Raw genomic sequence first — 13,247 nt, forward strand, 5'->3', positions numbered from 1 at the left:
AGGTGACAACGATAAAGAAGAAACCAGCAGCAGCAATGAACACTTGCCGCATCTCCTCTGCTGCCATCTCTCTCCAACCTGGTCGCTGTCTGGTGGCTCTCTCTCTTCTGAGTGTTCCCATGGACAGATCCAGCCCATTGCTGTGGGGTTTATTTATCTCTCCCCGCTATGTCATCAGCCATAGCACCCATGTGCTCATTTCTAACCTCCAATGGAACTTCCTTTGGGTAAACACTTGCTGCCCATTTTAAAGATTGTTGTGGCCTTAAGGAGAGCTCTAAATCACTGGCCCCTGCTCTGGGAAAGGTTTGGGCTGCCAGATTCCCAGGGTCCAAGGCTTCAGGCTCCTCTGGCCACAGCTCTGACATCTTGAGGTACTTACCAGACAGCCACTAGGGAATGCTTTTTTTCAGGTTGTGTTCAATTCTGTCAGAGCCCTCAGACTCAGCTGACTGCTGGTGGTAGATTTCTGTGTTATTTAGGGCACCGAAGTCCCACAGTCTTGACACAAACTTAAAATTAGAAATGCATTAAATAGAGGAAAGGAGGAAGGTCATTCAGGAAAGGCAGCCTTCTGGGGGAGCTGCAGGACAAAGCCACCCTGGAAACTTCCAGGTTCATTAATGGGTTTTACACAGCATTCAAGTGGTATTTCTCCTTCAGAAATAACACTGTGGAAAGCGTAGGGGACTGGCTCAATCCTCAGCTAACACAGCAGAATGAGTGACTCGGCAAACTAAAAATAGCTTCTTTCCCACTCGCTCTGACGAATTTCACTTAGACCCTGTGCACAGGCTGACCCTCTAACAGTGTTCGTCCTACAGTACAACGCGGGTCACTGGCAGCTGGGCTTCACGGTGACCCAATCTCTGGCCCAACTCTTGCTTATTCCACAGCTCCTGCTCCCACTCCGATGGCTGTGCGCGCACATGCACGTGCATGCTGGGAGTTGGTGCTCCTCAACCAAACGTGGGCAGAATTTAAACCAGCAACATGACTCAGGGCTGTGGCTGCTGCACAGTGAGCCCAGGCAGGCCCTCAGAAACTGGTAATCAGGCTGTTCATCTTGGTCGTCTCCTAACTCCTAGCTGGCCTCTTTGGGCCCCAGTGTCCTCGATTGTAAATGGGAATAATCGTTCCTATTTCACAGCTCTGCCAGGATCAAATGTGACAATGTAGGTGACTGTGCTTCACCTCTGTTACTGTGCCAGGGCATGGGACAGGCCACACAGGTGGTCACACTGCAAAAATGAAAAAAATCCCACACTCAAGCACTGGGATGCACAGGCATCCGGACCACCGCAGGAACTAAACACAGATCCAGGTACACACTTCTGGTTCACGTCATCCCATGCCATGCAACGTCTTCACCATACTCCTACACGTTTTTAAGAGTCTGGTTCAAACAAAGCCTCCTTTTTATTAGTGTCCTCAAAATCAATCATTCCAGGGGCTGGTGACGGCTCAGTGAGGAAAGGTACCTACTGCCAAGCCTGGCAACCTAAGTTCAAACCCTGGACCCATGAGGTAGAAACGGAGCACTGACTCCTACAAGCTGTCCTCCGACCTCCACGTGTAGGTCACCACACATAGGCATGCACACACATGCACATACAAAATAAATGTAATTTTTAAAAATTAAAAAAAAAAAAGATGGGGCTAGAGAGGTGGCTCAGGGGTTAAGAGCACTGGTTGCTAATTCAGAGAACCTGCGTTCTATTCCTGGAACCCACATGCTGGCTAACACCTGTCCATAACTCTAGTTCCAGGGCATTCAGTGCTGTCTTCTGGCCTCCCTGGGCATTGCACAACACAGGTGCACTTACATACATGCAGGTAAAACACTCGTACACATAAAATAAAAATAATTTTGTAAAAAACTGGCCATTCCATCCTCCCTGCTCGCTGCCTTCTGCACCTCTCTCTCTAACCACACTGCTGACCCTACCCAGCACCACGTGTGCTACATACTGGGGAGTTCTCTGAACTCCAATGTTCATGGAGTAGACAAGGGAAAGGACAAGACCTCAAAGTCAAGAAGGAGATAACTGTCAGACAGGCCCAGGACAGTAGAAAAGGTGGGGCACTGCACACAGGAAGAGCCAGTGGAAGGGGGTGGACAAAGAATCCAGAAAGACAGGTTCCCTGAGGTCTGCAAATGAAGTAAAGACAAACCATGGGAACAAGAGTCAAATTCTGGGAAGATCAAGCAGGGATCTGGTCCTGGAAATAGCAAGCTCAGAACAGACAACAGCGCAGGCACCCTCATGAGTTAGCACCAGGAACAAGGGCATCATCCTAGATCCTTCTGCCTGACTGGACCAGGAAGGACAGAGAAAAGGCAAGAGTCACAGCACAGCTGACATGGTACTGAAGGCCAGAATTTCTAGGCTAGCTAACATGCCTGGGCCGGCCAAGGCTGCTACAGTTGGGATTCCTGACCTTGGCTGTGAAACTGAGGCACTCCAGAGGCCGGAGTCATCACATGAGTTTCAGCAGTATCAGGTCCATGAAATAAGAAGAGGAAAGAGACTCTCAGATCATCTGGACTGGCCCGCATGTGGAGACACCAAGAACCCAGGAAGAAAAGAGGCTTTCTCAGATTCACTGTCAGCACAAGAGTCATGGCGAACTCAGTTTGTCCTTATCCCTCAGATTAATTTACCGTCACTCAGTTATACTTCACCTAAAGAGAAGGAGACAAGCATCTCCTGCACTTCAAGTCCGAGCCCTGGGCCCCCTTCTGAGTTCCCTATTCTGTGCCTTAGCCTCCTCATTCATAAAGCTTTGATTCTAACAGATGCATGCAGGTTCTCTATGAAGATGACAAAAAGTCTGGAAAGCACTTAGTACAGTGTCCTATAGTTCTAGTGACTTTGGGTTTATTTTCTTTTGTTCACTTGGAAAGGCAGTTCTGTGGCAGCTCAGCTCTGCCTACCTGTGCTTTCCCTTCCCACATGACCCCTGTTGTGGGCCCTTCTGTGCAGACATCCTATGAGGCCTAACATAGACAGCACACTCCTCCCTCCTCTTACCCCTTGGACATCATAAGCAATTCATGGAAATTAAAGGCAATTGGTCAGCTGTGTGCCACACTTAGGTCCTTAAAGGTCAGGAATTGTCAGCTTACTCACCATGGTTATTTGTGCCTCTCCAGATGTCCCTACACCTCCACCCCCCTCGCCCTATCTAGGTCCCTCAGAGAAGCACCTTGGGTAAGTGGCAGAATGCTTGCCTAGCATGCATAAGCACGGCTTTTGTCCTGTCCAAGGTTAATCTGTCTCCTACCAGCTTATGACAATCTATCGGCCTAGCTCTCTCTGGGCCTCTGGCAAATAGATGTCAAATAGATCAGGCCTGGGCACCAACAGCAAGAGCCCAACCCAGACACAATTTGCCAATGTGTAGCAACCTGCAGTCTGAATGCACGGGGAGACCAGAGGATGCACACCAGCCTCCAAAGCTCCAAATGGTGGGGGAGCTCCAAATCGAAGCTGCCAACGGGGCTGAGCCTAAGCTCACACCTCATCTCGCTCCTAAAGCTCACACTTGCTGGGCCTGATGGTGCACGTCTGTAATCTCAGCTACTCAAGAAGCTGAGACAGGAGGATCACAAGTTCAAGGCCTACCTGGGTCACAGAGGGAGTTCAAGGTCAACCTAGACAACTTAGTGAGAACCTATCCTAAAGATTAAAGTGTAAAAGAGGACTGGGGATACAGTTCGGTGGCAGAGTGCTTGTCTAGCTGCATAAAGCACAACGCCTTAGGTTCAACCCCCCAGGAACCCGTCCTAGTTTCAATGCCTATTGCCATAATAAAATACCTGACGAAAAGCAACTTTTAGAGGGGAAAGGGTTTATTTTCACACAATTCCAGGCTACAGTCCATCTCCATAGGGAAGCCAAGGTGGTAGGATCTAAAGCAGAGAGTCATGTGACAGCCACAGTCAAGAGAAAGCCAGACGTGCCTCATGTTCACCGCTCAGCTCACTGTCTCACTCTTACAGTCTAGGAACAAACCCCATAGAATGCTGCTACCCAAAGTAGGCTGGACCTTCACACATCAATTACCATAATCAAGACAACATCCCACAAAGCCAACAGACTTGTCCACAAGGCCAACCTAATCTTGACAATTCCTCACTGAAACTCCTTTCCCAGATGGTTCTATACTGTGTCAAGTTGACATTAAAATTAGCCGTCACCCTTACCCCAATCACATCATGAAGTTCTTGGGCTGCATGTGTGCACTGTCTACGTTTGCGACAGGCCACTCAATGCTTCACAGCAGAAGAGAGCCAGATACCTGCTGCCTGCCAAGAACTACACACGCTAACCTCACCAATTCCTTACGTATTATGATAGAGGGTATACCGTATCATTATGGAATTATGTCCCCCTTCTTGCTGACAGAACCAGAGACTCAGAGAAATCAATGAAGTTGATTTCAAAGAATGGTTGGGAAAGTCCCAGAACCTTCTAGTTAGTAACTAATAGATAAAAAGTAGCCTATGGATGAATCTGGTTGATCAGTAGTACCTCTAACTACTGTGCAACCCGACCTCAAAGTCTCAAATGATGTGGGAAAGACAAAGGAAAGCTAAAGACTAAAACACCAAGTACCAAGCTCTCCGAACTAAACTCACTATGCAGAGGGCTAAGTACTCTGCTCCCTCATTCACTGACTAGCAGAGCCAACATCTTCCCAGCAGAACCTAGAGAAACACAGAATTTGTAAAGATGCTGACGGCTGATGGCCCTGCAGCCTCATCCCCAAGAGTCTATCTTACACAGTTCAACAGGTTTTTTCTGCACAATTCAACAATCACAATTTAAAACATAAATAAATAAAGGAAATGACTTATTTAAAGAATGGCTGGGAAAGTCCCAGAACCTTCTAGTTAGTAACTGATAGATAAAAAGTAGCCTATGGATGAATCTGGTTGATCAGGAGAAAGCACCAGGACACAGGTAAAACTCCATCCATCGGAATAGAGTTTATTAGCAAAGGAACACATGGGACAGAGTCCCTTCCAGGCAATGAAAATGTCTGCCGGGGTCCTGAGTTGAGGTATTTTTAAAGGGGGAGGCTTCTGCTTCATGCAGAAGGCGGGAAGATTTTTTTTTAAAGTTGGGTGGGGCGGGGGGAAGACTGTTAAAACCTGTCCTCTTTAGAGATCAAAGGGGAAGCCTGCCATGTTGGCCAAACAGTGGAGAAAAGTCTGCTTCTCTTGACTTCAAAGACCAGGGTGCTTATCAGCTGGGTTCCCTTTTCTCAGGAGCCTGTGAGGTCCCTGAGGCCTGTTGATGAGGGGGCGTGGCTATCTGAACCTTAACAGTAATGTTATATAGCCACTTACATTTTTTTAACATTTATTTTGTGGTATGTGTGTGGCCCCACCATGCCACAGCAGACTTGGTGGTAAGTGTCTCTACCTGCTGAACCATCTTGTCAGCTCTGTGTAGCCATTTTCAATGATCTTTTTAAGATTAAGAGGAAGCAAAACAGCATTTATGACCATATAAATGAAGACTAAAAAATATATCATCTCTATAACCTTTCACAAGTATGAACATGTAATATGCAAAAAATGTGGTTTATGTTAGTGAGACTGTGTTTGTTATTCCAGAGTGCATGTTGTCTTTATGTGTTACTTAGTACCTTGCCAATCAAAGGGAAAGAGAGAAGAGTCTCAGCCTCTCACCCAAGGACTCAGGAGATTTTTGCAGGTAGGATGCAGAAATGGAGAACCGGCCTACATATTCGGAAGCAGCTGGGTTGCCCTGGGGAAGGGAAGCCCTCCAGGTGTAGAGAGGGTTGTAATTAGTCTGATGCTAATTACAGAAGTCTCACTAGTTTATTAATTTTTTAGACAGACTCTGAATGAAGACTGAATACCTTCATTAAGCCAACTTACTTGGGTTCAGAGCACATTTCCTGCATGGCCATTCTACTAAAATTCTTAGTCTTTCTTTTTTGCTTAGAAAATAAAAAAGACACAGGTAAAGTAAAATCTAGTAACAAAAACACATACCCTGGAGAAATAAGGCTCTTGCCTTAAATGTAGAAATTCAAGCCATTTCAGAGAATCAACATGACTAGAACAAGCAAGTGAACTACGGTGTTTTCTACCCTGGGGAAAATAAACAGAAGTGCAAAATACTTAGCTCAGTATTAAAGGCCCCCTAGGTCAGGTTCCAGCCTATCTTCCTGATATTACCTCAGAAGGGCTCCAGTCCCCAGGCAATTTAACTATCAGTGGTCCCTGTACATTCCTTCACATCCCCATACTCCATGACTCAGTTCAAGCTGTTATGCCCCTAAAAGTCCTTCCTAGTCCTTGCTCAACCATGTGTTGTATAGGACACCCTCCTACAGACGCCATCCTCCTACAGGCACCATCTTCCTACAGACGCCATCTTCCTGAGCTCTGCTGCACCCTTTGCCTAAGATTACTACAGCTGGGCTTGTTGACTGTTCCTGCCCTGCCCCCACCACCCCCATGAAAGGAGGGGCAGGGAAAGTCTCCAGAACCTTGCCTTGGAATCCAGCCACACCTCTCAACCCATGATTAGCAACTAGACTCTAATTGCATGTGGCCTGGGGGAGGAGCCAGAGTTTCCAGGCTGGGGAAGCTGAAAGGAAGGTCTCTCTCCCACTAAGCAGCCTTAGGTGGGGAGCACCTACATGTAGACAAACCCTGATCTACTGCTCTGTAAGTAAGTCCATTGGTTTTCCAAAGTGCATTTTGGTGGAATTGTACCTTGGTGTGTCTTTGGGACCAAGGGACAAGCGGGTAGCCAGTGTTTACAGAAGGAATTTTAGCAACACCATGCCACTCTCAAAACACAAGCCAATCCCTTCACCCAGAATTTAATCTCTCACTCCTGCCAGAACCACAGCACAGCATTTTGAACTTCTCCAGAGGAGTTACACAGTCTGCTTTATAGTAGAGTCACCTGGGTTACTTGAGAACCAACTTTTCTACCATATTAAACCATGAGCTTCTGTGGGCAAGGACCCCTTGGGTTCCTCCATGAGCAGATCATAATGCCTGGAGTACAGTAGGCCTTCAGGAAGCACTTCACTGAGACAAGGAAAGCAGCACAGGGCATCTCTTACCTCAGCCGCTCCTGTCAGGCAACGCAGAGGCAAGGGCATGCTGCTCTGTGGCCTCCTGCAGGGGAGGGATGAATCCCACTCCTCTAGCTTCTGGCCTTCATGAGATGCCAACTTCCTCCCTAGTTGACCATAGTCTCCTCGGCCCCAGGTAAACACATTGCCAGTTTCTGAAAACAAACATGTTCTGAATGAAATCTGCATTCCACAGACATGCTCTCAAGGGTGGGCAACGGGTTACTAGGAAAAGTGTAAACATTTATGTCAACACCAAGCACTGCATACCAGGAACGTTCCTATGTTCCGACAAAGGAAGCATGAGTGCTGGGCTGGGCAGAGGCTCAGTAGGTAAAGTGCCTACCCTGTAAGCATGAGGACCTGAGCTCTGATCTCCAGGACTAATGCAGAGGCAATGAGGTTGCACATCTGTAATCTCAGCATTCCTATGGAGAGATGGGAGGCAGAGACAGGAGACTCTCCAGAAGCTTGCCAGCCAGCAAGCCTAGTGTGCGCAGCAGTGAACAAGAGATCCCATCTCAAGGGGCTGGTTAAGAGCACTGGCTGCTCTGGCAGAGGACCCAGGTTTGGTTCCCAGCACCCACAGGGCAGCTAACAATCATCTATAACTACAGTTCCAGGGGATCTGGCGCCACCTTCTGGCCTCCACGGGCAATGTACACACAGGTGCACTCACATACATGCAGGCAAAACACCCATATACATATAAAATAAAATAAAAAAATTACTTTTAAAAAAAAGATCCTGCCATGCTTGGTGGCGCATGCCTTTAATCCCAGTACTCTGGAGGCAGAGGCAGGTGGATCTCTGTGAGTTCAAGGCCAGCCTGGTCTATATAGTGAGTTCCAGGACAGCTGGGGCTACAGAGAGGCCCTGTCTCAAAAAAAAAAAAAGATCCTGTCTCAAACAAGGTAGACAGCAAGGACTACTGAAACCTAAGGTGGTTGTCTGTTTTCCACACACATGCCATGGCACATATGCCCCTGTATTCACACACGCAAATGTGCACACACACTAGCGCATGTGCACAAAGATCTTTTTTTTTAAAGCGTGAGTATTCATATGTTCACAGATGTCGGACCTGAGGTTCGGTGGGGTTAAATGACTTCCCCCAGATGAAACAAGTAGGGAGGACCAGAGCCAGAATCAGAACAATACTCTTACACTGTAGTAGATACAGGCATCACCACAGGTAAACCTCAACCACATTATGGCCCACCCACCCTCTCCCTGACCCACATACCTCCTCCCTCCTACCCAGCCCAGGGCCCCTAAGCCCCAACTGAAGCTTTCTGCAAATCTCTTAGGGCCTCACTCCTAACTCAATAGCCACTTTCCTGTTTTCCCCTCCTGGTAACATAAAGGCACCCACCTCTCAGAATCTATGTTCTTACCCAAAGGAGCAATCCTAACAGTCTCAAGACAAGCGTGTCTGTGTGCTAAAAGACAGAGAGCGAGAGAAGAAAATTCAAAAAGTCATTTGGATCCAGAAAAGCATTCGGTTCCGCAGCACCATGCGGAAGCTGGCCAGTGCTAAAGATGATGGCAGAAAATGAGGTTTGAAAAAGTAGCAATGGCCTTTCTTTCCCCCAGATAGGAGCGATTTCACCAAATTCATTCATTGTACGCAATGCCGCCTCTGTTATTTCAACAGAAATGCAAAATCTGATGAGGCATAGATTATTAGCAGATTCTCTGCAATAAATATGCATGACCATGTGCACTGTATAAATTCCTTACACATGCTTATGTTAACAAAGAGAAACTCTGCTTAAGAGACAAAACACGGAGTAATGCATATTAAATTCAAGACAAATCTACTCCATACTCTGTGTTTGGTATCAAAGTTTCATCTGGCCCCACACTCAACATATGGCTTCCAGTGTCAGCTAAAAAACAGCCCTCGACGTTGGCAGAAATGTCAACATATCGCAGGCATGTGGGGCTCTGCAGGGATACCTTGTCTGGTTCAACCTGCTTGCAGACACTGAGGCAGACATACAGGAACTTGACTTCCAGGCTTCCTGGGAGGGGGAACCAGTCCTATGTGGCCCACAGGGTGCAACTGGGAATGGGGCATCAGAACAATGGTTCATGCATCAGTGTGTACTGTTCCTTTTGCTGTGACTGCCCCTTCCTAAGCTGGTAAACTACAGCTCCAGCTGCCCCTTCCTAAGCTGGTAAACTGCAGCTCCACATCTAGAGTCCAAGTCAAGCACTGTTGTTTCTAGGAACTCTTTCCTGAGCCCTCAACTTTCCCCAGAAAAAGTTAAACTCGCCACCTTTCTTACTGCCCCTTCACCCTCCGTGTTGCCACTTAAAAGGTGATGGAAAGTAAGGCCCAGAGAAGTGGGCTCAGGGGCTGAGCCACATCCTTCAAATGACCCAGGCAGCGGTTAGTCACACTGGTCCATATTACCACATAATCACTCAACATCGTCCCCTCACTTATGTGGCTTAGTCTGAAAAAATATCCTGTGCTCAGGACAGAGGAAACATCCCACAATGGCCAACTGTCCCTCTCCCTGAGCTGGCTAGGATTTATAATCAAACTGCCTCAGCAGGGCATTCCTGATGACTACTGCTTATGGGTGTGTGTACGTGTGTATGTGCATGTATACATATGTGTGCATGTGGAGACATATCAGGCATCTTCAATTGCTCTCCACATTAATTTTTTGAGTCAAGGTCTCTCACTAAACCTGGAGGTCACCAATTTGGCAAGACTGGGTGAACAGCAAGCCCCAAGGATCCTCCAGCCTCTTCTTCCCCAGAGCTGGAATCACAGGCATACATCTTTGTGCCTAGCTTTTATATGGGGACCAAACTCAAATCCCCACGCTTGCATGGAGAGCACTGCACAGGCTGAGCCATCTCCCAGCCCTAAGCATTGCTTATTAACAGAGTTCAGAATTCCTCAGCTGGAAGGAAGGCACAAGTTGCTCTGTACAGGACTACAGAAAGAACTGTCATCACAAATGGCACATTGAATCCTTTCTTTCATATCAAGGAAAACCTCTGTTATTGATTACTGATGTCTTAGACAGGCAAGACTGCCAGACTATGGTACTGTCATTATTACATCTCCAATAGCAATTCAACCATTCCACTTACATAGCACTTTTCACCTTCAAAGCACTTCACAAAGATTAACTAATTAATCTTCATACTCTCTGGGGAAGCCAGAGATGGTCTAGAAGAGACAAGGCCAGAAACCAGGCCAACTCGATGTTCAGCTCAAGCCTGTGCTTGGTACACTCTCTAAACTTGTTTATACTCAAAGCACACTGTACCTTAGAGACAACCAGAGGATGGAGCAGACTCTTCTCTTTCAAAAGGACAGTCAGGGACAACCTCCCGAGGAGAAAGCACACTCTAAGGCCCTGCCTCAAAGAATCCTCAAAACTGACACATAATTATTAAGCTATTTTTATAGGTGAGATTAAATGACTTGAAAAGGGGCTAGAGAGATGGCTCAGCAGTTAAGAGCACTGGGAGCTCTTGCAGAGGACCCAGTTTCAGGTCCCAGCACCCATATGGCAGCTAACAACCATCAGTGACTCCAGTTCCACGGGATCTGACACCCTCTTCTGTCCTCTGTGGGCAATGCACAACACAAGTTCACTTACATACATGCAGGTAATACACTCATACACATAAAATAAAAAATTTTTTAAATAACTTGAGAAGTTAATTGACTTGATCAAGTTCATACAGCAAGTGGTAGGATCAAGATTTAAAGCAGTGGGGTTAGAGAGATGGCTGGGTGGTTAAGCGTGCTTCCTGCTCTTCCAGAGGACCTGAGTTAGGTTCCCAGCACCTACGTCAGGGAGATCACACTGCCTATAACTTCACTTTCATAGGATCTAACACTTCTGGCCTGCACAGGCACTCACATACCTGGGGCATATATTCACACAGACACACACACATTTTTAATTTTTTTTTTTAAAGATTTAAACTGGTGTTTTCTGACTCCAAGTCTGGTGGGCTCTGCAATGAACACAGCTGACAAAACTTGGCTGATGAAGAAGTTATTTTCATATGTGAGGGGGCAGAGCCATGCTCTGTGTGCCCTACAGCGTCCAGCACCAGCAAGTCCCTCCCAGAAGGCCATGCAGAACTCAGGACTTTAGTTGCTGAAATAAAGGCATTAAACACACAGATTATGATTAAACACACAGATTATGACTTTATGCTACCTGAAATTTTTTAAAAATCTACATACAAAAAAGTTAATTAGTGCACTGTGAAAAGATATCTGCCTTAAGCTGAAGTGTGCTGTCAAATATAAGGAGATTCAGATCACAGAGCTAACAAATGATTTTTCCTTGGAGTAAAGAATTATATATTACTGTGATTTTAAAAACAGGTATATTAATGTCATCTAAAAAGTACAGATATGTGTCTTCGTATAAATGAAAAATGCCAAAATAGCTCCAAATACAGTTAGCAAGCAAAATATAGTTTAAGGCACAGCCATAGAAGAGCACAGAGCAGCTAAAGACCCTGGAACAGTGCGGGAGATTTCAACACGACGTAGGGGCTGCGGGAGCTGGGCTGACAGGGAGCATCCAGGGAGGACGCCATTCACACACAGCTGTCCCTGCAGGCTCAGTGGGACAAGTGGCATTTAAGATGAACTTCTGGATATAAAAAGAAACCGGGAGAACAAGGAAGGTCAGGAAGGAAAGGAACAAGCAATAGCATGGAAATCCACGCATACCAGGCGGCGCAGGTGAGTGGAGGAGGGTCCCAGGAGGGAGGCTGTGGGTCAGGACTGCTGGGCGGGCCTAGGCACAGAAGAAGACCAGGGGTGGGGTCTGGCTTTCATGTGCCACTCTGTTAGCTTTTCAAATATTCTCACTTATTTATTAAAATGTATACTTGTATTTCACCATTTGTAGAATGTGACTATGTAGCCTTATTTAGAAATATAAAAGGGGCTGGAGAGATGGCTCAGCAGTTTAGAGCACTGGCTGCTCTTGCAGAGGACCCAGGTTCAGTTCCCAGCACCTGTTGGGAGCCTGAGTCTCGGCATGTTGGGAGACATCTCAGCATGTTGGTAGACTGAGTCTCAGCCGCTTCTTAAAACTGCTGACAGGCCTAAGCTTGCTACTTTCCATTCTGCCCGCAGCCTGGGCCCAAAACCTTGGCTCACAGCCGGGGCCAGCAGCCCGCGGCCTTGCTCTAGTTTAGGTGAATAGCTCTGTTCTCAGTTAATCAGTAGATTCCTCCCTTAGAGTACATCAGGACCTCTGTGTTCTGACTGATGTGATTACCCGCTCCTTGCTCCCTTGTTTTCATTCTCTATTTAAACTCATGCTTGTGTTTCAATAAATGAGACTTGATCAAAATCCTGTCTTGTCTCCATTTCTCTTGTCTCTTGCCCTGTCCCATCCACATCCCCACTCCTCAATTCAGCCCCACTCCCCAATCCAGGTACCTCATTGCAGACCCCGCGGGCTGGGGCAAGCACCCACTGGCAGTAAACAACTGTCTGTACCTCCAGTTTCAGAGAATGCAATACCCTCATCTAACCTCTGCAGGCATTGCATACACAGGTGCACTTACATACATGCAGAAAAAAACACTCATACACATAAAAATTAAATAAATAGAGGCTGGAGAGATGGCTCAGCAGTTAAGAGCACAGCCTGCTCTTGCAAAAGACCCAGGTTCAGTTCCCAGCACCCACTGGCAGTTAACAACTGTCCATGACTTCAGTTCCAAGGGACCCAATGCCTTCTTCTGGCCTCCAGGGGCATTGCACCCACATGGTGTACTTACATACATGCAGACAAACACTTGTACACAAAGTAAAAATAAAATTGCAAAAATAAAAAATACACAAGACAAGCCCAGCACAGTGGTTCACAACTGTAATTCTGACACTTGGGGAGCTGAGGAAGGAGAATTGGTGTGAATTAGAGGTCAGATTTGGGGAGCTACATAGGAGTTCCAGGCCCAAATGGGCTATAGTATGAGACTCTATTTAAAAAGAATATATATCCACACAGAGGTAGGTGTGTGTGTGTGTGTGTGTGTGTGTGTGTGTGTGTGTGTATCACGTGTGCTCAGAATCCCACAGGGTCTAAAATAGGGCAGAA

At 46.7% G+C, this 13,247-nt stretch overlaps 1 protein-coding gene across 7 annotated transcripts in view; it reads right to left on the reverse strand.

The window, feature by feature from the left end:
- The window catches only part of Sergef (secretion regulating guanine nucleotide exchange factor), a 267,081-nt gene that overhangs the window by 192,478 nt on the left and 61,356 nt on the right, over window positions 1-13,247 (reverse strand). For all 7 annotated transcript variants that reach the window (XR_001872446.2, XM_029563655.1, XM_017798235.2 and 4 more), the window contains one exon: window positions 7,123-7,289. Coding sequence is in view for 6 of the 7 variants with exons in the window: in XM_029563655.1 (XP_029419515.1) it covers window positions 7,123-7,289 (167 nt within the window). In the remaining variant the exon portion in view is untranslated. The remainder of the gene's footprint in view (window positions 1-7,122; window positions 7,290-13,247) is intronic.

This window comes from Nannospalax galili, unplaced genomic scaffold, assembly GCF_000622305.1.
Source record: "Nannospalax galili isolate Female #2095 unplaced genomic scaffold, S.galili_v1.0 scaffold1857, whole genome shotgun sequence".
NCBI classification, from domain to species: Eukaryota; Metazoa; Chordata; class Mammalia; order Rodentia; family Spalacidae; genus Nannospalax; species Nannospalax galili.